Raw genomic sequence first — 22,266 nt, forward strand, 5'->3', positions numbered from 1 at the left:
ATTGGGGTGCATGTATCTTTTTGAATTATAGTTTTCTCCAGAGGTATGCCCAGAACTGGGACTGCTGGATCATATGGCAACTCTATTTTCAGTTTTTTTTTTTTTTTTTTTTTTTTTTTGTGGTATGCGGGCCTCTCACTGTTGTGGCCTCTCCCGTTGCGGAGCACAGGCTCCGGATGCGCAGGCTCAGCAGCCATGGCTCACGGGCCCAGCCGCTCCGCGGCATATGGGATCCTCCCAGACCGGGGCACGAACCCGTATCCCCTGCATCGGCAGGCGGACTCTCAACCACTGCGCCACCAGGGAGGCCCTATTTTCAGTTTTTTAAGGAACCTCCATACTGTTCTCCATATTGGCTGTACCAATTCACATTCCCACCAACAGTGTAGGAGGGTTCTCTTTTCCCCACACCCTCTCTAGCGTTTGTTATTTGTAGACTTTTTAATGATGGCCATTCTGACTGGTGTGAGGTGATACCTCATTGCAGTTTTGATTTGCATTTCTCTAACAATTAGCCATGTTGAACATCTTTTCATGTGCCTAGTGGCCACCTGTATGTCTTCTTTGGAGAAATGTCTATTTAGATCTTCTGCCCATTTTTTGATTGGGTTACTTGGTTTTTTGTTATTGAGATGTATGAACTATTTGCATATTTTGGAAATTAAACTTGTCAGTCGCATCATTTGCAAATATTTTCTCCCAGTCCATAGGTTTTTTCCTTTTATTTACAGTTTCCTTTGCTGTGCAAAAGCTTATACGTTTGATTAGGTCCCATTTGTTTATTTTTACTTTTATTTCTATTGCTGTGGGAGATCGACCTAAGAAAACAATGCTACAATTTATGTCAGAGAATGTTTTGCCTACGTTCTCTTCTATGAGAACTATATATACACTACTATACATAGTATATATACTATAGAGTATATATACTATATACTACTATAAAGATAGAAATATGCAGGTGTGGAAAACAACATTTATATCCATCTGTCCCCAACCAGCAAATGGCTGGACAACTTACTTAACCCTCCTTGCCTCCATGCATTCACATTCCAAGGATGACACGGCTTTCCCCTCCTCCCTCACAGGACTGCTTGTGGTCCTATGAGAGACTGAAAACCACTTTGAGAATAAAATATGACATGAAAATTTAAAGCTTTACTATCATCATGCAACCACCCCGTAACAATGTACCAAATAATAGTCTCTGAATTGAATCATTTATATGCTGATTATCATCCATGATTTATGCCTAACAATAAAGAACATCTATTTTTAATCTTTTCATCACAAGGACCTCTTAGTTTTGCTTTTCTTCCTTCAGAGACCTCATGCTATGGAAGATGATGGCTATGCTATGGAAGATGATGGCTGTCAATTACCTTTATTCATAATTCATCCATTTTTCCTACTTTAATTCAAAGTTATTACTAAAATTTCTTTTCTAAACAGTAAACAGCAATAAGAAGCAGTAATAAAACTTTCAGTTTACTTGTTCAATGAGATGTTGATGGTATAGGGAGACTATGCACTCTCATTACAGGTAAGTATATAGGAACCACACTATATGTCACTCAACAGATATTTCTTATCTAGTACTTAGTAGGCAAACACTAGGCACCAAGGGTATTTTGGTGAATAAGATGGAAATAGTCCCTACTCTCATGGAGCATCTAGTGTAGTCTACTCTAGACTTATCTTCCTCAAAATAGACTGAATTTACATTTCACTAAGATAAATTCACTGTAAAACTATCGTATCTGTTAACCTAAGTTAATAGCTAAATAAAAAATAGTTACAAATATTTATGGGGAAATGATTAATTAAATCAATTCCAGAATTAAGATGAGCCAATACGTCTATTTTCTTCAGTTGTCTCATTTCATTTACGTAAGATAAATAAAACAAGGTTAAAGCTGCAGGCATTGTCATTACTGACTATACAAGAAGAACACTCTTCCAACTATTACTATTATTCACAGCCATTAAGGAAAGTACAAACAGGGAAAATAATGCACAGATTGTGGGTCTCAAAAATGATAAATTTTACCTTCATCAATCATTTAGCCAATCAATTATCATTATCAGATTATTAAAGCTTCAACTGCCCACCAGGTTTATAATTCTTCCCACAGAAAACAAAAAGGAAGTAAGCAATGGCATCTAAAAAGAAGGTGAACATCAGCTTCAATCCAGCGAATCTCGGCTGCTCTTCTTCCCTCAGTGCCAGTGACAAGGAGAATGCTCAGACATTTTCTTTTCTAAGTTCTTATTTGTGAAATTCTTAAAGAAGAAAAATAATTTCTCTCATTTTACAAAAATGAGAGTGAGGAAGACTCCAAAACAGTACATTAAAAGAGGCCATTTCTTATGATCCAGCAATCCGAATCCTGGGAATATACCCAGACAAAACTATTCAAAAAGATACATACACCCTTATGTTTGTTGCAGCACTGTTCACAATAGCCAAAACATGGAAACAACCTAAATGTCCATCGACAGATGAATGGATAAAGAAGATGTGGTGCATATATACAATGGAATATTACTCAGCCATAAAAAAAGAACAAAATAATGCCATTTGCAGCAACATGGATGCAACTAGAGATGGTCATACTAAGTGAAGTAAATCAGAAAGAGAAAGACAAATGCCATGTGATATCATTTATATGTGGAATCTAAAGTATGGCACAAATGAACTGATCTACAAAACGGAAACAGACTCATAGAGAACAGACTTGTGGTTGCCAAGGGGGGTGGGGGAAGGGAGAGGGATGGACTGGGAGTTTGGGGTTGGTAGATGCAAACTATTACGTTTAGAATGGATAAACAACAAGGGCCTAATGTATAGCACAGGGAACTATATTCAGTATCCTGTGATAAACCATAATGGAGAAGAATATTTTAAAAATTCACACATATTATACACATATTATATACACGTGTAACTGAGCCGCTTTGCTGTAGAGCAGAGATCGGCACAACGCTGTACATCAGCTCTACTTCAATAAAACTTTTTTAAAAAGAAAAAGAAAAAGAGGCCATTTCTTGCTGATGTTCTTATTCACTGAAGGCATTTCTTCCCCTTGGCTGAAGGGAATCTTTGATCTGTTTCACTGAGATTTTATTTGTACTAAGTGTGTTTTTCTTGTCAAGATCCACAAGGCAGCAATGCAGGCTGATTGTGAGTACATCACCTGTCTGCCATGTTCAAGATAAGGTTGGAGGAGAATAACAGAAGGTAACACTGTGCAAATTCTAACAGCAGCAGACACTGCAGTGTACCTATGAGGAGTATATATCCATGATCACTGAGGAGCTATACTGGTCTACTCCACTCTAGTTCACAGGTGATGGAATATGAGGCATGATGTGATCATAGAATGAATAAATTATGATATGTAATAACACTTAAAACTATCAGAATGGGGCTTCCCTGGTGGCGCAGTGATTGAGAATCTGCCTGCTGATGCAGGGGACACGGGTTCGAGCCCTGGTCTGGGAAGATCCCACGTGCCGCGGGGCAGCTGGGCCCGTGAGCCACAACTACTGAGCCTGTGCATCTGGAGCCTGTGCTCCGCAACAAGAGAGGCCACGACAGTGAGAGGCCCGCGCACCGTGATGAAGAGTGGCCCCCGCTTGCCACAACTAGAGAAAGCCCTCACACAGAAATGAAGACCCAACACAGCCAAAAATAAAAATAAATAAATTAAAAGGAGGCTCAATATTAAAAAAAAGAAACTATCAGAATGACCAAAAGGGACTTTCGAGATCACCTGGTACAAACCCTCCCAAAATGGATGCCAAGTTTCTTCATCTGTGTGACCTAGAGCATCTTAGTTCAACTTTTCTACAGTCACCACAGGCAGACTCACTATCTATGAGTCTCATGACTCCTATGACTCTCTACCTAATAAATAGACTCCCTGCAGTACCATGGAGCTAAAAGATTTTATTATAGCTAAGCTAAGAAAAATCCACTGTTCGTATATGAAGTAAAGAAGAATAGCATTCAAAAAACATACCTCTGCCCCAGAAGTCAAAAGATGTGAGTTCTAGTTCCAGCAGGGCTGCCTGGCCACACGTGGAGTTAACACATGAGCTGCTGTGCAAAGTCTGAAGTGGCACAGTTAAATGATCAGAAACGAATTCTTAAAGCCTGATGCTACCAATAACCACCTTTAACTTTCCATTAAGACTTGGGGATGAAGATGGGGGCCACAGAGATGTTTGTAAGTTCAGATTTGTGAAATTCTTTGACAGAGAAGGGAGAAAAAATAATTTTCACCTCTCATTTTACAAAAATGAAAGGGAGACCGGAGACATACAAAGCAGTACATTAATACAAACCACTCTGGCCAATGTTCCCTAATTCACTGTTCTCTGAAAAGAATATTCAGTCAAAGGACTGCCTCTCCATCTGTGAAAATGAATTCTCGCCTCTAACATTCTTTCCCGCGAATGGGTCCTCCAGAACCCTAACAGCTAGGATGGTATGACAGTCACTGCGCTTTGCAGAGAAGACTGATCAGCCAGAATACCTGCTCTCCCTCCTCCCCACCCCCCAAAAAAATATCACCAACTCCTGGTGTTACATAGAAAACTGATCCATGTAACACCACAGCTATCATCCCCATTAAATTAGTGGAGCCTAGATTAAAACTTCCCATCTTTTTTACAAGCAAAAGCTAACTAAGGTAGATTCCATCTTTAAAAAAAACCCACAAGTGTAGTTTACTGTGGCTTCTTGACTTCGGTGTTTGATGGGGAAGAGGACAAATTCCAGTTCATCAAGCACAGGATGACACAAGGTTTATGGGGAAAAAAAAATCTAACAGCGAAGGTCAGGGGAAGGAAAATGTTGAGAGTATTTGATGAGGTCACCAACGGGGGCAGAGCAATACATCTGTGAAGTCAGTTTTCTCAACTTCCAATTATGTCCCAACACTTTGATTCTTATCATCCTGAACTTTTCCTCCTTAGAAAGTGTTGGTCACCCTGTACTTCCTGAGAGTTTCTCTGCCCTTGATTTTGCCGTTTTGAGGGCTGAGTTCTCTCATCTCCTCATAAAACACTTTTTTCAAAGAACCTCCCTCCACCACAGCTCCCATCAAACACAACTGATGTAAAGCCTGTTTCTGATCTGTTATCGTAACACTCTCACGCGTTGCTGTCTTTCACCCACCACTCGCGTGTTGCTGAGCAGATTTAACTCCAACACTCTTCCCACCTGGAATTGGATGCATCAACATCCCAAACTAAGCCTATTGAGGACAAAATGTTTCCGTCCTTTCATATGTAGAATAAAGTTTTACTAATCTGATTAGATCTCTGTCTTTCACCTATGGAAATGAAACACCGAAGACAGTCTCTAATTTGATGGCACCAAGGTTATTCAATCAACAAATATCCCAGTGTTTGAAAGCTGCCTTAGGATCCAGGAGAGGATGACGGCTCCTCTCCTCTTGGGAAGAATGAAACAGGACTCTATCCTAAATTAAGAATTTCTGTAGTTGAAAAAATACCGATATTTTTCTAATACATGTTAGATAATGAATGCATACTCTATGTATGTTTTCTAGACATGTCTACAGTTTTCTAGACACAGAAAAAACAAAAGCTAAGCAACTCATTGTATTTGAGGATATAACTACAAATGTGCCTTACATTCAGAACGTTATTCCCTTACCTTTCAGAAAAATAGACACAATTAAGAATAAAATCTACAAGCAGGTCAGTAATCAATTAAAATAAACCCCCAAGCAATACATAGGAGCCTTTAGATGCCATCTTTTAAAAACTCCACTTACCTATAGGAGATTTGCATCATATTTCTATCAAGAGGTAAATGTTAAGGTGACCACAATGCCTCAAGAAGGGGCCTAACAACTTGTTCAACAAACGCTGTAGTCCTGTCCAAAGAGGCGCGACACCATAGGGGTTAAGAACACGGACCCAGGAGGTAGACTGCTCGGTTTCAAATCCCGGTTCTGCCTTTGACCTACCTGTGGGAGGTATCCCAGTGCCTCCTTCACAAGGTCGTTGGCATGACTGGGTTTGACTGAATACCTGTAAAGCATTTACAGCTGTGCCTGACATACAGCAAGTAAAGATTGGCTATTATACATTTTATTGTTATTTTCACTAAGTTATATTATTATATAATTATGACTCCAGGCACTATAGATTACATTTATCATTCCATTTAAGGCCCTCAAACACCTGCGAATAGCTGTCTCCAGGTTAAAGTCCTTGGTGTAACATACTGAGCTTATGAGATTTGTCAGAACCTCTGTCCCTGCTCACATTCTCCCTGGGTGCCATCCACACAGACCTCCCAGAGCCCCCAGGAAAACCCAGTGCTGCCTCTAAGTTGCACCTCTGCCCGTGTTTCCTCTGCCTCAAATGCCACTCTGCTTCATCGAGTGCATGAACACCTTCCTTCAGGGTTCACCTCAGAGATCCTCAGAAAATTAACACGTACGGCCCGTTAAGTATGGCATTTAATCCCTGGCTCAACTCGAAGTCAGGGCACAGTTCTTCACATCAACCTGCCAGGAGTCAGATAACTTTCCAAGATGATTCAGTCTGCATTTCAAACTCACACCTGCTTCACTGTGAGGTCCTCTTGACTCCCTCCCTCCCCAGCAAGATCACCCTAGGTATTTGTATCTATCTTGCACTTTGCCCCTATACTCGAAATAATTTATTACCCATGGGCTCACTTACTAGAATAAAGAGTCCTGGAAAAAACAGGAATCTCTTGTTCATTTATTTTTGGATCCCTATCATCAAGAATTTAGGAAATACTCAACAAATGTTTAGTGAACAAATTAAAACTCAATAAATACCTGTGGACTAAATATTTTGCTCAAGACATACAAGCCTGTTGCAGATCTGGGGTTTCATCTGAGGTGTATATCACACCTGACCACGAACTATGGGAGGCCTGGGACTGGACACCCATGCGGTAATGCTCCCACTGAGACTTACAGAGCAAAGAAATTGTATGAAATTAGTTAAATCATAGCACAAGTAACAACGTATAAAAATTTACTAAATTAGCCTGCCATGTGTATTTAAATCTGTGTTCCTCCAAAAACGTTATATGCAGAAATTAGCAAAAGGGTGCAATTACACATTGGATAAAAGAGTCCTATAATCAAATATACTTGGGAAACTCTGGGTAAAACAGAATGCAGTTAACACACAGTAAATGTTTTATAAATAATTACCATGTTTCTCAGAGATTTTATTATGAAAATGTGGACTGCATCCCTCCATCAAGGGGATACAGCATTCACCATTTTTTAAAAGTATTGGTATTTCACGACAAAAAACCTCAACACGCTTTTTTTGTTTACATGAAATATTTCTTGGGATGAGTATTCCACAGAACAGACTTCCGGCATGATACGCAATCACCATTCAATATCAACGTACTCAATTTGCCCAGATGCACTGGCTGCCATACCAATAACAACGCTACACGACTGAAATAGACTAGGTATTGAATCCTGCAGAAGAGCCTACATTTCAAAGAGCTATGATTCCCCCAAAACATGGATTTTTAAATATCCCACCCAGGAAGCTAAAGCCAACTCTCTTTCCATGAGAATCCTTCCTCTCTTTCAACTCCAAACTAGAATCAAAAGATGTTGACTCAAACTGTCACCTCTGCTTACTCCTTAAGGCCCATGAAATGTAGGTTATGACAATAGATCAGAGAGACACAATGGAAAAAGGAAAACAATTGTAGTCAAGGGTTTTTCTTCTAATCTGTATATAGCATTTCTTAATCTAAGAACCAAATATTAGTTTATATAAGTACTGAAGTACAAGATTAAACAATGCCCACAATACTATAACTTGATGCTAACATACCAAATGGGATTACAAATATCTTAAATAGTCATCCCCAATTAGAAAATGATGTGTTAAGGTTGAAGTCATGGGCTGAGAAATATGGGAAGGAGTAAGCAATAGAAGATACACACTCCCCAAAGGAAGAGATAACTTATGTTTATTTCCCTTCAGTGCTCTAGACTTTTCTGAAAATATGTAAGGCAATAGGTAAAGGAATTCTCTCCTCACTCCTAGTAGCCAGGCTTTTATTTCTAAGGTTTGGTTTGAAACAAAAAGTCCCTTCTCCCCTCTGTGGTTGGTGAGAGAAGAGAGAGAAGAAGGAGAGAGAGAAGGTACCCCATCCAGGCAACCATTCCAAAATGACTATTGTTTTTGACAATCTAAGAAAGTCAAGAGGACACCCAGAGAGTCAAGGGAAGATTTTTTAAACTCTCATGCAAGAGGGAAGTGACGCAGCAGTGGAGAACGGATGGAGTCAGAACAGGGGTTATATCCCCTCGTTCTGGGAGGAGGCAATGAGTGCTGTGTTCAGGAATGACATGCCACCTGCAAGCTGTGCCTGAGTGATGCCCACGGACACGAGACTCAGCACCAGGGCTTGGAAGAAGCAGCAAAGTTCCCTGGAGCTAAGCCTGGAGCCAGCAGAGAGAAGGAGCGAGATGAAGTCATTTCAGCGGCCCACTGCAGCACTGCCTAAGACACTGAGGTTTCCAGAGCAGGGGGACGGCAGGACAATGAGAAGCTGTGTCAGTTAATAACCAGAGGTCTCTCCATCCCACTTCCTGAGGGCAGAAAGCCTCAAGCTCACATACAGTCCAGCAATCTGCCACAGCAAAAACTGATGTCTGACTTCTCATTAAGCTTCGCTCAGACAGAGCCTTGTAGCCAGATTTTACATGATTGTTTTTAAAAATAAAGATATAATATAGCTTGCCCATCAATTCTATTTAAAAAAATGCACAGGTGCTACATAAACATTCCCATAATCCCTTTCCTAAGGAAAGGCCTCCCCTACTGCTTCTTTCTGAGGAAGGGGGAAAGATCTAGCTAATTACATTTTGAAGACTCTATAGGACTTTCCACCGAGGCCACATTCTGGGTTTTGCTTCACTGAGAGACACTAGGATCTGGGGAAATTATGTCTCACACAACCATCGCCCCAAATATTTTTCACTTACTTGAAGCTGCCGTGTTCCGCGTTTTCCTTTTCTTTTATGTGGCCCAACTCCTGGGCCACATCATCAAACTGTAACTCTGCTGAGTCTAGTGTCTGTGGGCATCACCCCCCCATCGCAGGTCTGGGCATCACTCAGGCACAGCCTGCAAGTAACATGCCACTCCTGAACCCCAACACTTTTATCCTCTTTTATCCTTGAAACACAAACATCGAATACCTTCCCTTGATGATGGCCAGCGACAGAGCGTTATGCCACACCATCCCCACCCCAATGGGGCCCTGGAAGCTCCGCCAGGCTGTCATCTTCAAGTGGCAATCTAACTCAGTGGGTAAGAGACAGGCTCTGGAATCCAACATGTCTGTACTTGAGCCCCAGATCTGCCATGTCCTGGCTATATGACCCAACCTGCAGTAACTTACTTCACCACTTTAAGTCTGAGTTTTCTCATCAGTAAAGTGGAAATACTAACACTACTTATCTGAGATGGTTGTTGTGAGGATACAGCAGAAAATGATGCAAAGCTCCAAGCACGATGTTTAGCATGTAATCTGTATACGAGAAATGGTAGCTATTACTAGCAGTAGAAAATCTAAGCCACTGAAGGAATACTCAGTTATTACCATAACTGCCTTCAGCAGTGAGTTTCAAAATAACTTGCCTTTACCATACAAAAAAAAGTCACAATCAGAGGCCAGACTAATAACTTCCAGAGCTGATATAAGTATACGACACAAAAATACGTGTAAATTCAGATTTCAGACAAACTACCAAGACAAAAAATGCCCCAGCCATCACATAAGTAGTATCATTTCCAGGTACCATTTTTAAAGTAAGCACTATCATCGTTTAAAGTGATAAACAACTAATAGTGAGTTTACTAGACCAAGTTCTTAGAGCAGTTCAAGCTGGCATGTCAAATTCATAACATTATCTGTGGAAGAGCATAGTAAATAATGAGCAAAAACATCCCTGGCAACATTCAAATAGAAATAATTTGTATTGAAGCATCAGTTCTGAAACAGATTTTTAAACCCCTGGCCAATAAATTTAATCACTAGTGTCCTGGTAAGTGTTGAACAACCGGCTCTCAAGAGGCACCTGATTTGTAGTGTTTGCCAATTCCCATGGTGTAAATACTCCACCATGGCCCATTTCAAAGGAACAATGAGTTCTCAGAAGCCAGTGCCAGGCAACAGCAGCACACCACTTAGATACAGAGTAGTATTCAAAATGGTTACACACTCCACCTCAATAGGGCTGTTTACAAGGAACCAAGGAATAAGCCCACAAGTAAAAGGTAAATATAGATAAATGATATACGGGTTTTCTAGGAGGGTGACAGAAGCAATTTTGCAATGAGCTAATTCCACAGGCAATACTCAGGCTGTTTCCCTTTTAACTGCAATCCTCCCTCACTGAGAGCTGGTCCTCTTTCTGCACAGGTGGTCACATATACCCCAGCCTTGGATCATCTTCATATCCACTGACCCCACTATCCTCTTAAGATTCTTGGTAGACCCAAGTCTTTCTCTGGTTACCTGGGTTCTTAGGTTCTCTCTGTATTCATTTAATATCATTCACCAAGAAATAATGGCTTTCTTCCTTAATTTTCCTCCTAAGATTTGCCATCTTCCTGTCTCTCTTTTATCAGTAAACCCACACCTATGCTAAAACTCCTCCAGCCGGTAACAGAGATACAGTTTCTCTATGAAGAGGAAGGAATTAGCTCCCCGTTTAATTCATTTGCTTATCTGCTCTTTCATTTGGGAACAAAAGAACTCAGCTTTTAGGAACACCATTTGGAAGGCTGTAGGAAAACCAAAATAATCTCTCTGTCTTATTCCAGCTTTGAACTCTAGGACACCCCAAGATGACTTCACTGCAGGAACCTGTGACTCACCAAATTCAAGAATTTTAAAAAGTAGATTTTATAAATGAAAATAAATTTCATGACATATTTCTATTAATTCAAAATGTTGCACTTCAAACTTGCTTAATTGCTAAAAGACAAGCTGTTGAATGTGATAGTCATCAATTCTCTACTCTCTCTGTACGTTACACTATAAAGTCAAATTATAATATTTCTATGGAAAGAAAAAAATAAAAAAAGAAATCCATTGCCGGATGAAAGTGTGTGTATGTGTGCTGGTGATGAAATCATAACAATGTGACTGTACTTAATGCCACTGAACTGTACACTTAAAAATGATTAAGATGGTACATTTTATGTAATGTGTTTAACAATATTATGCGTACCAAACGTTACTACGTGTATCAAAAATGTTTGAAAAGTCTCTTAACATGTAAAGAAAAAAAAGAAATCTATTAAATAGAAATTCTGGGCTTCCCTGGTGGCGCAGTGGTTAACAGTCCACCTGCCGACGCAGGGGACACGGGTTCATGCCCCGGAACGGGAAGATCCCACATCCGCGGCTGGGCCCGTGAGCCATGGCCGCTGAGCCTGCACGTCGGGAGCCTATGCTCCGCAACGGGAGAGGCCACAACAGTGAGAGGCCCGCGTACCGCAAAAAAAATAATAATAATAATAAATAAAATAAAATAAATAGAAATTCTGCCACTCTGCCCTTTAGAATTTCAAGTAGGACAGTAAACCAGATTTTTTAAAACAAATAAATAAAAATAACACCCTTTAATATTGCCTGTGTCTCGTTAGAGACCAGACATAAGGGCACTGAGTGTTGAGAAAGGATGCTTTTGCTCTGCTAGATCAATGTTCTTTTTTTCAAAGGTCTTTTATATATGCCCTACAAGTAACTTCTCGGGCTCATGTGAGGGGCTTGTGGTTTAATCAGGAAAACAAACGGTCAAAAAGTCAAAACGTACTGCATTCTTTGCCTCTCACTGGGTCAGGCAGGCCAGAGCAGTCCACTGCAGAATTCGGAATGGCAACTCTCCATCTGGAGCCACTGCTATCACATTCTGTATATTCAAAGTGGTAATCTTCCTGCAAATAATCACAAACACAAGCCTTTGTTAGAGCCAATTTTAATGGGACAACTGCGCTTTCTCAGTCATCCCCAAACCTGCCTGGAAGCCTGGTTCCAAACTGTTCTCTCTGCTTGGTCCTTATTCTTCCCCCACTCCATCCATACCAAGCAGTACTTTGATCAAAAATGTATCATGCCAGGCACTGAGTAGGCGCTGAGGACCTGACAAGGGCCATGACAATCAGGCGCTCATGGGGTGACCAGCGAACTGTACTCTCACCCACCCCAAAAGGCAACAGCACACAGTCCCTATTTTTTGCAGGCTTCTTAAGCTCTAAATAATTGATAGATATGAATATGAAAGTAAAATAACCCTAGGAAATTGAAGGCTGTCACTGTCCCAAATTTTTCAAAGAAAGAAATAGGAGAACTGTTCCCATTGACCTAATTTCTCACTCTGTTTAAAATTTAACAGAGGTAGAATGATTAATCATCCAAATACTAACTAAAAGACTACCAGTTTTTAAAGCAGCTCTCCCAGGCTCCATCTCCCCCACCACAGCAAGCTGCCTTCAATCACAGACTGTAACACAGACCATTTATTACAATCGCCAAATAAGACCAACCCACTTGTCTCTGGCCTCTATCTTCACTTGACCTCCCCTGCTCAGAGCACATTACACCCGTGAGATGCTTGAGCTGAGAGGAACGAGGACAAAATGTCATTAGACGTTTCAAGAATGAGAGAAGTTATAAATCTACTCCAAAGTATTTCAGTTCAGTATCTTAGAAGTTGCTAGTCTGCTTCATCTACTCTGTTTGCCTCCTTTACTGTATCAATGACAGGAGTGAATGGAAATATTGCCACATAACCATCAGGAAACCAGGTGGGGAAGTCTGTGTGTATATATGTGATATGTGTGTGTGTATGTGATGTGTGTGTGTGTGTATACATGGAAAGAATACCAGTTAAAAGGTAGGTTCTGGAATCAGGTCTGAGTTTGAATTGACATTTCATTCCTCCACATGCAGTCAATGTGCTATATTGGACAAGCCACTTTACCTCTCAAAGCAACCATTTTTTTCATTGGTAAAATTACAATAATAGTATTTCCTGTCTTGTATGGCTCTTGTGGCAGTTAATTGAGATAATGTCTGTAAAATGTTAGGCATTTAAGCACTTATTAGTGGTAGAATTATTATCCTTCTTAAGGGCAATGTGGGTACAGAGGATGATACAGAGGAAGAAGCTAGTGGTAACAGGATAAGGCGCAAACAACCTGAGTCTCTGTTTCCCCTGCTTCAATTTCCGCACACACTTATGATAAACGAGAAGGGACTGAGAGTTAGAGAAGGTGTAATTACCGGGCTGGAAGCAAAGGCCTTATGCTGCATTAGGACTCTCCCCAGAATTAAGATTCAGTTTATACTTCAGGCAATCATCTCTGAAGAGTATTTTTTTCCACTCAAATTTTTTTTTACAAAGTTTGGTAACAGACGATTTAAGATGAAGTTATTTGACAAGAGTCTAGATTTCAAATATGTTTTACTGTCAACTGAGGACAAACCTACATATGTAAAAAAAAAAAAAAAATCAATAAAAGCTGCCAAATGGGAAAGGCTTTCCAGAGGGAAAGGTGGGAGGAAGGAGGGGGAAAAGGGAGGAAGGGAAGTAGGAAAAGAGGAGAGGGAGGGAGGGAGGAAAACATAACGAAGGTCACTAAATTTGACAACATACGTTAAACACTGTACACCAAAAGTCATCATAAACAAAAGTAAAAGGTAAACAACAAAACAAACTGGTGAAGAAACACACAGCAAAGGTTAACTAACTTAAGAATACTGGGTTTCTGAGTTCTGGAAGTGAATGGTGGTGATGGCTGTACAACAATATGAGTGTACTCAGTGCTACTGAACTGGACACTTAAAATGATTAAGATGCTGAATTTGATGTTGTGTATATTTCACCACAATTTTAAAAATTAAAAATGTGAAATAAAAAGAATACTGGGTTTCTAAAGATCGGTAAGGAAAAGGACGAAGAACTATTGGAAGAATGGTCAAAGAACACAAGCAATTCATTAAAGAACAATACAAATGGCCAAGGAGAATATAAAATAAAGTTGAACCTTGCCAAAGAAATACAAATAATGATTTTCATCAAGTTGGCATGACATTTAAAATATATATATTTTTAAAACTCCCTGAGGTAACAGTGCAGTAAAATGAGCACTTGTGTACTTCCAATGAGAGGATAAAGTGTGGAGGCTTTCTGGAGAGAAACAGTCAATATGTACCCAGATCTTGAACGTGTTCAAAAATTTGAACCCCAAATTCCACTTCTAGCATCTAATCTAAGGGAGAAAAATGTATCATGTGTTCAGTGATTTATGGCCAAAATTGCTCATGATAACTTTGCTATAGGTTGAGGGAGCATAATTAATAGTTGAGCATTATTTTCCACATGTACTTATATCATTAAATACTCATAATAATGAATGTGGATTAGGAAAAACAGGTAATATTATTCCCATTGTTCAAATGATACTCAGATTGGATAAGCGATTTACTCAGAGATACCCAGCTAGTAAGCAGCAGAGCTGAGAGTAGAAGTCAAGCCTTTTGTTTACTGACCAGTGTTTTCAGTTTATACAACGCCATTGTGCTTAAGATAGAAGGTTACTGTTTTAAAAGAGAAGGAGTGGTCAAACTTTTGAATATAAAATCCTGATGGTTACAGAAGTCTAACAGTAATCAGAATATGAGAGTACACAGGTAAGCAGAAACCATTTGATTCCCCTCTCTTTCTGTATTAGTTTTCTATGGATGCTGCAACAAATTACCACACACATAGCCACTTAAGACAACAGAAATTCATCCTTTCACCGTTCTGGAGGCAAAAAGTTCAAAATCTTTATCACTGGGCCAAAATCAAGATGTCAACCAAGCTGCGCTCCCTCCAGGAGCTCTGGGGAGAATCCACTCCATGCCTCTTGCAGTTTCTGGTGGCTGCCGCCATTCTCTGCCTCTGTGGTCACACTGCCTTCTTTCTCCTCCCCCTTGTGATTGTATTTAGGACCCATCCAGAAAACCCCCCACCTCAAGATTCTTATTCACATCTTCAAAGCCTTTTTTTGTCACACTCACGGGTTCCGGGGATTAGGACACAGGTATCTTTTGCGGGGGTGTGGGGGGAGCAGTGGGATAGTACTCGGCCTACCACCATCTCCTAGTGCAGAAGAGCCTAGGCCAGGCATGCCGCTGCACGATGGTTTTCTGGTTCCTCTTGTTCCCAGTTATGTGCATTAAGAAGACTTTCCTATTTCCATATCCCACTGAGATCCTGGTCCCCATATGTAAAATTCAGGTAATTTGTTATCATCCTTGCAAAATAATGATGCTGAGAATTCTGGCATGAATTTCAAATGAAGAAAGGCCTCTGAATAAATAGGTAAGCTCAAGAAAACTCTCCACCACCACTGCCTCTGTGTTGTTCAGGCTGCCAGTTATGAGATGAGAACAGCAGTAAGTATGGAAAAAGAATGTTGTGGTCTCTGGCTGCACTGGTAGATGTCATATGCCAATTAATTTTCCTATGGTTCTTTATTCTACCTGCCTCCTCTAGAATACCCTTGAAATCTAAAGAGCCACAGCTATTAAGTTACAAAATTCTTAGGACTCCAGCAGGAAGCTATAATGTGTTTATTTATAATTTAAAAACACTGAAATGCAAACGTACTTCATGCAGAGGGCATCACTTGGGTCAGGAATTTAGACTGTAGCCCCTGCCAGATGGGTTTTATTTTTTTAATTATTTAATAGGCTATTTCATCTGGGCCAGTAACAATTTTTTTTCATCTATTTCTGAAGTCAACCCTTAAACCCATAGCAGAGATTTAAGAAATAGAGTGATGCAGTAAAATCACTAAAGATACAATATATGCCCCCAAAATATTCTGAATGGTATTCAAGGTACTGAATAAAGAGAACTATAGCACATATATTTTCAGATTTATAGATAACACCCCACAGCTCTGGCCACAGACCCAAGAAAACATTGAGCTAAACTGATCCCTTGGAAATGGGAATTTTCTGGATGTCAAACAGCAATCAAAACGAAAAGGTAAAAATTTTCTAAAACAAATATAACATTAATACATGTCAAAGATTTTACTTAAGTCATTAACTAACAAGTCAATCTGGAAGTTAGCCATTGCCATCAGTTCAAAGGAGAATTCAAAGAATACACATAAACAGGCAATCAAGAAAGTGAAATGAATAAACTAAGAGATGCAGAACTGGGAAATAACCTGAGGGCAACAATCAAATGCATTCCAAAGTATAAAATGCATTTTCATTTCTATGGACAAGAATCATTTGTATTACTATCAATTTCCTACATCTCACAGTGTTGTAAAATAGTTCAAAGACAGAGAAAGATACAGGCCCCTACAAAAACTGATCATTCAGCAAGGTGCTCTAAACAGGACAGCCAGTCATCTTTTCTGCCTATTTCAACATGTTTCACCATTTTTCCTGACAAAAGGGGAAATTCCTGACAATTTTTCCAACATTACAGGGCTCCTGACATTTTATCACCAAACCTAATGATGTGAGTCAGAGCACACTCTAAACAACAGAACATCCGCTGACAAGCCACAATCTCCAAATTATAAACTGGAGGAAGGGCTTGGCCTGACCCAACTGAGGAGATGGCAGTTATTTAGACATGTCTACAAATCACAAAACGCTGGGGAATGAAAACACTGCCCCAAATAACAAAATGATGGGATTCCCTGAAAACCTTCCATTGTAAACATGTGGGAACCGAGGAAAGAAATAACCAAAAAGTAATACACCTGATCAGTGTGGATGAAAAACTGTGGGTCACTATCTGCAAGAACAAAATCACCAGCCACTGCCTTTGCTGACCTTCAACACACCTTGAAAGGAGTGCAGGGTGGAGATCAGGAACGAGGCTTTCTGTGCTCTGGGAAAAAACTGGCAGAATAGGCCTTCAGATAGTTAGACATTTTCAGGAGAAGATTTTATGGGCCCAATTTCTTCCATCTTCTCTTATCTGGAAAAGCACTAAAATCACTAACGGAGATACCCTCGGGACTAGCAGCAACCTTCTGCCAAAATGTGTGCTTGACTGGACGTAGCCCCTTCACCAGAATCACATACATACTGCCCTCTCCTCTTACCTCTTTGGAGCAGTTCCTCAGAGCTCTCCGAGAGGCTGCCTCCCAGGCTATAGTCCTCATTTTGCCCCAAACAAAACTTAAGTCACAACTCTCACGCTGTGTTTTTTCTTTCTTTTTTCAGTCGACATCAGCAAACACTTAAGGGAAGATTATCCCTCAATATAGATCATGATCACGCACACGCACGCACGCGCACACACACACACTCACTCACAACTCAAGTATAAGCACAAACTCGCAAACTGTGTTATCTTACACCTAAACAGAAAATGTCGGGATACACCCAGATAAATATTAGATGCCCACAGGACCCCCTACAAAAGACTTTCTCCTTGACCAATCTTTAGTCAGGCTCCTCTGAACTCTCTTCCCAACGAAGCCTTGACCTCTAGGCTTGTGTGTTCAACTCTGCATCACCCAGTTTTATCAAGAATCCTGTCAAGTCAGTTTAGCTAGAATCCCCCCTAACCCCTGATGTTTCCTCCTAGTAATTTTCATCCACCGACCCTCACCCTGCTCCTTGACTATAAATCCCCACTTGTTCATGCTGTATTTGAAATTGAGCCCAGTTTGGTACTACGGTCTCTTTTCCCCTACTGCAATAGTTCCTGAATAAAATCTGTTTTTACCATTTTAACTACTAACCAGTTCTGGTTTTCTCTGACACCCTCTAACACAAAAGTCATTTTACTGCAAAAGCCTCACAGTGCTCAAGGAAAACCTGGGGTATCATCTCCCAATTCTGATGACAGTTGCTATAGTTTACACATAGACTAGACAATGTTTCAAATAAATCTCACATATAAAAATAATATGCATACATGTATATATATGTCTTGACATTATCTTGACAATACACATATATGTTACATATTGACATTAACATATATCATTTGTCATGATTTGCACCTGTATCAATATATATCATTTTTATATATTAACATTAATATATATCATTCTTTACTACATGACACTTAGTTATTAAATAAGTACTATGGCCTAAATGCTATGGGACAGATTTAAAATAAACATAGCATATAGTCCCTATACTCAATAAGCTTATGATTTTGTTGGAGCCGACAGGACAGACACGGACACACACACACCCTACATAATTTTATAAGAAAGCATAAGACTGAGGAACCAAAGTGGAACGGTGGCATCACAAGACAGTGTGCAAGTAAAAACTATCTGGTGAAACTTACCCACAAAAATCCCTCAACTCTACCGTGAAGTAAAATGTGTACCACTTCTCAGTAAACTCATCACAGCCAATTTTTCCTTACGCCCTTATCCGATACCCATTTCTTAGCAATCAAATGGCTTGCATTTTAGGGACCATTTTTCTAGAAAAACGGTAAAATGTGCATGATGTGATCTCATTATATCATGATTTCAGAGACAGAGGAAATTTCTGTAATCTCGAACCACCTGAAAAGGCTTTGAGGCGAAAGCCCTGAAAAACAGGTGGGGTTTATAACTACTCTAGCACCTACCAGCTCCCTCATAACTAGCTAGTTTAATAGGGTGTGATAAACGGTGAGGCCAAGCCTGAAGATATGTAGTGAAATACATTAGCCTAAGATGGAAGGATAGATAGGTGGGTGAGTAAGTGAACTAATGAAAGAACAAACAAACCAACAAAGCTGCCTGGTCTTCAGTAGGATGAGATGTGTTCACGTCAGTGACCCTTCACGAGAAAATCAGTTCCCTGATGCTCCCTGCCTATCCTCTGCAGTCAATTAAGAGCTGACCACAGTTAATTATAATGATCCAACAGATGAGCACAAATTCGAGGTTACAGAGTCAAAAGCAGTAGAGGTAGAAGAAGAAGAAATAGTGCTGATACCTAAGAGAACATACACAGAGGGAAGGGACCAAAGAAAGCAAACAGAATTCATTTTCTTCATATAAGGCTCCTTCTCTGAGTATTTTTCTGTGAAATGTTGACAAGAGCATTCGTCAACACTGTATTTGATGAGACTGCAACTCCTCTGGGAGCAAGGCCCTCAAATTTAAGTGCTCAGCAAAGTGTGTGGCACCCTTATTTGAGAGAGCAAGACAGCAGGAAGGAAAAAGGGAGAACGTGAAACTGTACTGCTCGGCACAAATATTCCAACTCCTATTCCAATGGATGAGGGCACACATCCTACTACATGGGAAGGTCAAAAACAGGAGAGGGCTTCCCTGGTGGCACAGTGGTTGAGAGTCCGCCTGCCGATGCAGGGGACACGGGTTCGTGCCCCAGTCCGGGAGGATCCCACATGCCGCGGAGCGGCTGGGCCCGTGAGCCTGTGCGTCGGAGCCTGTGCTCCGCAATGGGAGAAGCCACAACAGTGAGGGGCCCACATACTGCAAAAAACAAAAAACAAAAAAAAACAGGAGAATACTCAGTGCAGATACACATGAGACATAATAAAAACTTTCTTAGCCTACATTATCAAGTACATGAGCACACAGCACTGTGCAGAAACATTTATATTCTGATTTTTCTTTTATAAATGGAACATGAAGTTAGTTACCATGGGAACCTAAGGCTAAGTAAAGCAATATGTATCTGATCTATTTATGACACATTCTCTTTTCTGCATTTGCAGACACGATTGCTTTTAAGAAATTATTTTGACAACATTCATGTTTCAAACCTGAGTTCAATGTCTGTCTCTGTAAACAAGGTCTTATAGGTACTCAATTCATTTTGTCCTGCAATACACATTCCTGGCACATCTCCCCCGTGCCACTGTGTAGATGCTGGGGATACCACAGGGAATGAAGCAGCCAAGTCCCTGCTCTCATGGGGCTTACGTTTTCGTAGGAATAGAAGTGCCCAGGTCGATGGACATTTAGGTTACTTCCATGTCCTGGCTATTGTAAATAAATAGTGCTGCAGTGAACACTGGCGTACATGTATCTTTTCAAATTACAGTTTTCTCTGGATATAAGCCCAGCAGTGGGATTCCTGGAGCATATGGTAGTTTTATTTTTAGTTTTTTAAGGACATGGAAGCAACCTAAATGTCCATCGATGGAGGAATGGATAAAGAAGATGTGGTGCATATATGCAATGGAATATTACTCAGCCATAAAAAATGAACAAAATAATGCCACTTGCAGCAACATGGATGGACCTAGAGATTGTCATACTGAGTGAAGTCATACAGAGGAAGACAAATATCATATGATATCGCTTATACGTGGAATCTAAAAGGTGGTACAAATGACCCTATTTACAAACCAGAAATAGAGTCACAGATGTAGAAAACAAACTTATGATTACCAAGAGGGAATGAGGGGGAGGGATAAACTGAGAGACTGGGATTGACATGTACACACTAATATACATAAAATACAGAACTAATAAGAACCTACTGTATAGCACAGGGACTCGGCTCAGTACTCTGGAATGACCTACGTGAGACTAGAATCTAAAAAAGAGTTAAACATGTATCCACGCTGAAACCCCAGCCCAGCACCACTGTCCTTCCAACTGAATCACCTCCTCCAAACTAGGAGCCACCTCCCTGCTCCCGCAAAGGTGCCCTCAATGGATGTTACACCTCACATCAGGACCCTTACCCCTCTCATTTCAGCTAATTTTCACATCTGCTTACCCCAGAAATGAGATTTGCTGGAACATAACCTTTATCCACAATATCATTATCATTACTAATAAAAACACTAACAGGGCTTCCCTGGTGGTGCTAGTGGTTGAGAGTCCGCCTGCCGATGCAGGGGACACGGGTTCGTGCCCCGGTCCGGGAAGATCCCACATGCCGCGGAACGGCTGGGCCCGTGAGCCATGGCCGCTGAGCCTGCGCGTCTGGAGCCTGTGCTCCGCAACGGGAGAGGCCACAACGGTAAGAGGCCCACGTACCACCAAAAAATAAAAATAAAAACAAAAAAAACACAACATTTGCAGACCCCTGTAAGCTTCCCAAATTAATTTTCATAACATTATCCTACTTGAATTGGTCCAAAGCATAGCCCTACATAGTAGGCAAGTATCCTATCTCCATCCTCATGGCCACTGCCCTATTTCAATCACCATCTTCTGTGGCCTGAATGACTACCAACAACCTAACTGGCATCCTGCTTCTGCTCCTGTGCACAGCCACGACACTCTGTAGCCAGTTCTCATTATGTCATCCCTGCTCATAACCCTGCAACAGCTTCAAATTACCCTAAGGACAAAGTCCATGAAAGGCCTTTCTTCATTCATTTTCTCTCTGCTTCTCCAAGTTTCATTTCTCAACCTTCTGCATGTATGAAACATTGAAATAATGGAATCAAATATGCTATATTCTTCCTTCCCTCCAGGCCCTAAACATGACTTATGCTCAGACTGGAAGGCTCTCTCTCTGCCCAGACCCTGTAACAGCATAAAAAAATCTCTATAATCACAAAGCACCGTGTAGCAGGTTCTCCTTCAAGCCCACGACTAACCTTTGCAGGACTAAGGGCAACAGTACACACTGAGGTGCCCCTTCATGTTCTATACTCACCCCACACCTTGAACAGCCTCCTCACGTATAAGTGGTGACCACAGGCAGCACATCCAAGCTCTGTCAGTGCCCCTCGCACAGTAACACAGCCTACAGTCAGGAGGATGGACCCAGGAAAAGTCTTTCAACGCCCTGGAAGCGGACCTGGGCCTTTTAAGCATTTAATTCCAAAGTCATGTTAGCCAGAGTATGGTATAAAAGGGCAGGGAAAGAAAGAAACACGACATGTAGGTGGGCACATCTCCTTGGCACATAGATTACCAGGCAGGAGGAGGAACACAGCCAGAGGAAGACAAGAGGGGGGCCCTCTGCCCCAGAGACCAAGGTGGGGGGTCCTCCTGCCTAGTCTGAAGGTGGTCCTGATTTCTCTTATATAACAAGATCCAAAGGAAAGACCAGCAGGAAAGGTATCTACCACTTTGTAAGACAGAATTTTCAGGGAGTGAAGGAAAATCAGTCTACTTCTTGAAGAGTTCTTGGGTAGAGGTAATTTTTTCTTTTTTCCTCTTTCACTTTTTTTGGGGGGCGGCCTCACCCAAATAAAACTGTAAAATGGTATATAAAAG

General features: G+C 40.7%; 1 protein-coding gene across 1 annotated transcript in view; it reads right to left on the reverse strand.

Annotated features, from left to right (window-relative positions):
- ELAPOR2 (endosome-lysosome associated apoptosis and autophagy regulator family member 2) overlaps window positions 1-22,266 on the reverse strand; it is a gene marked incomplete at both ends in the record, with an annotated part of 186,303 nt that overhangs the window by 86,501 nt on the left and 77,536 nt on the right. Inside the window, one exon of the mRNA XM_079711775.1 lies at window positions 11,889-12,009. Coding sequence (XP_079567901.1) covers window positions 11,889-12,009 — 121 coding nt within the window. The remainder of the gene's footprint in view (window positions 1-11,888; window positions 12,010-22,266) is intronic.

Source organism: Hyperoodon ampullatus (assembly GCF_949752795.1).
Source record: "Hyperoodon ampullatus genome assembly, chromosome: 9".
Classification (NCBI taxonomy): Eukaryota; Metazoa; Chordata; class Mammalia; order Artiodactyla; family Ziphiidae; genus Hyperoodon; species Hyperoodon ampullatus.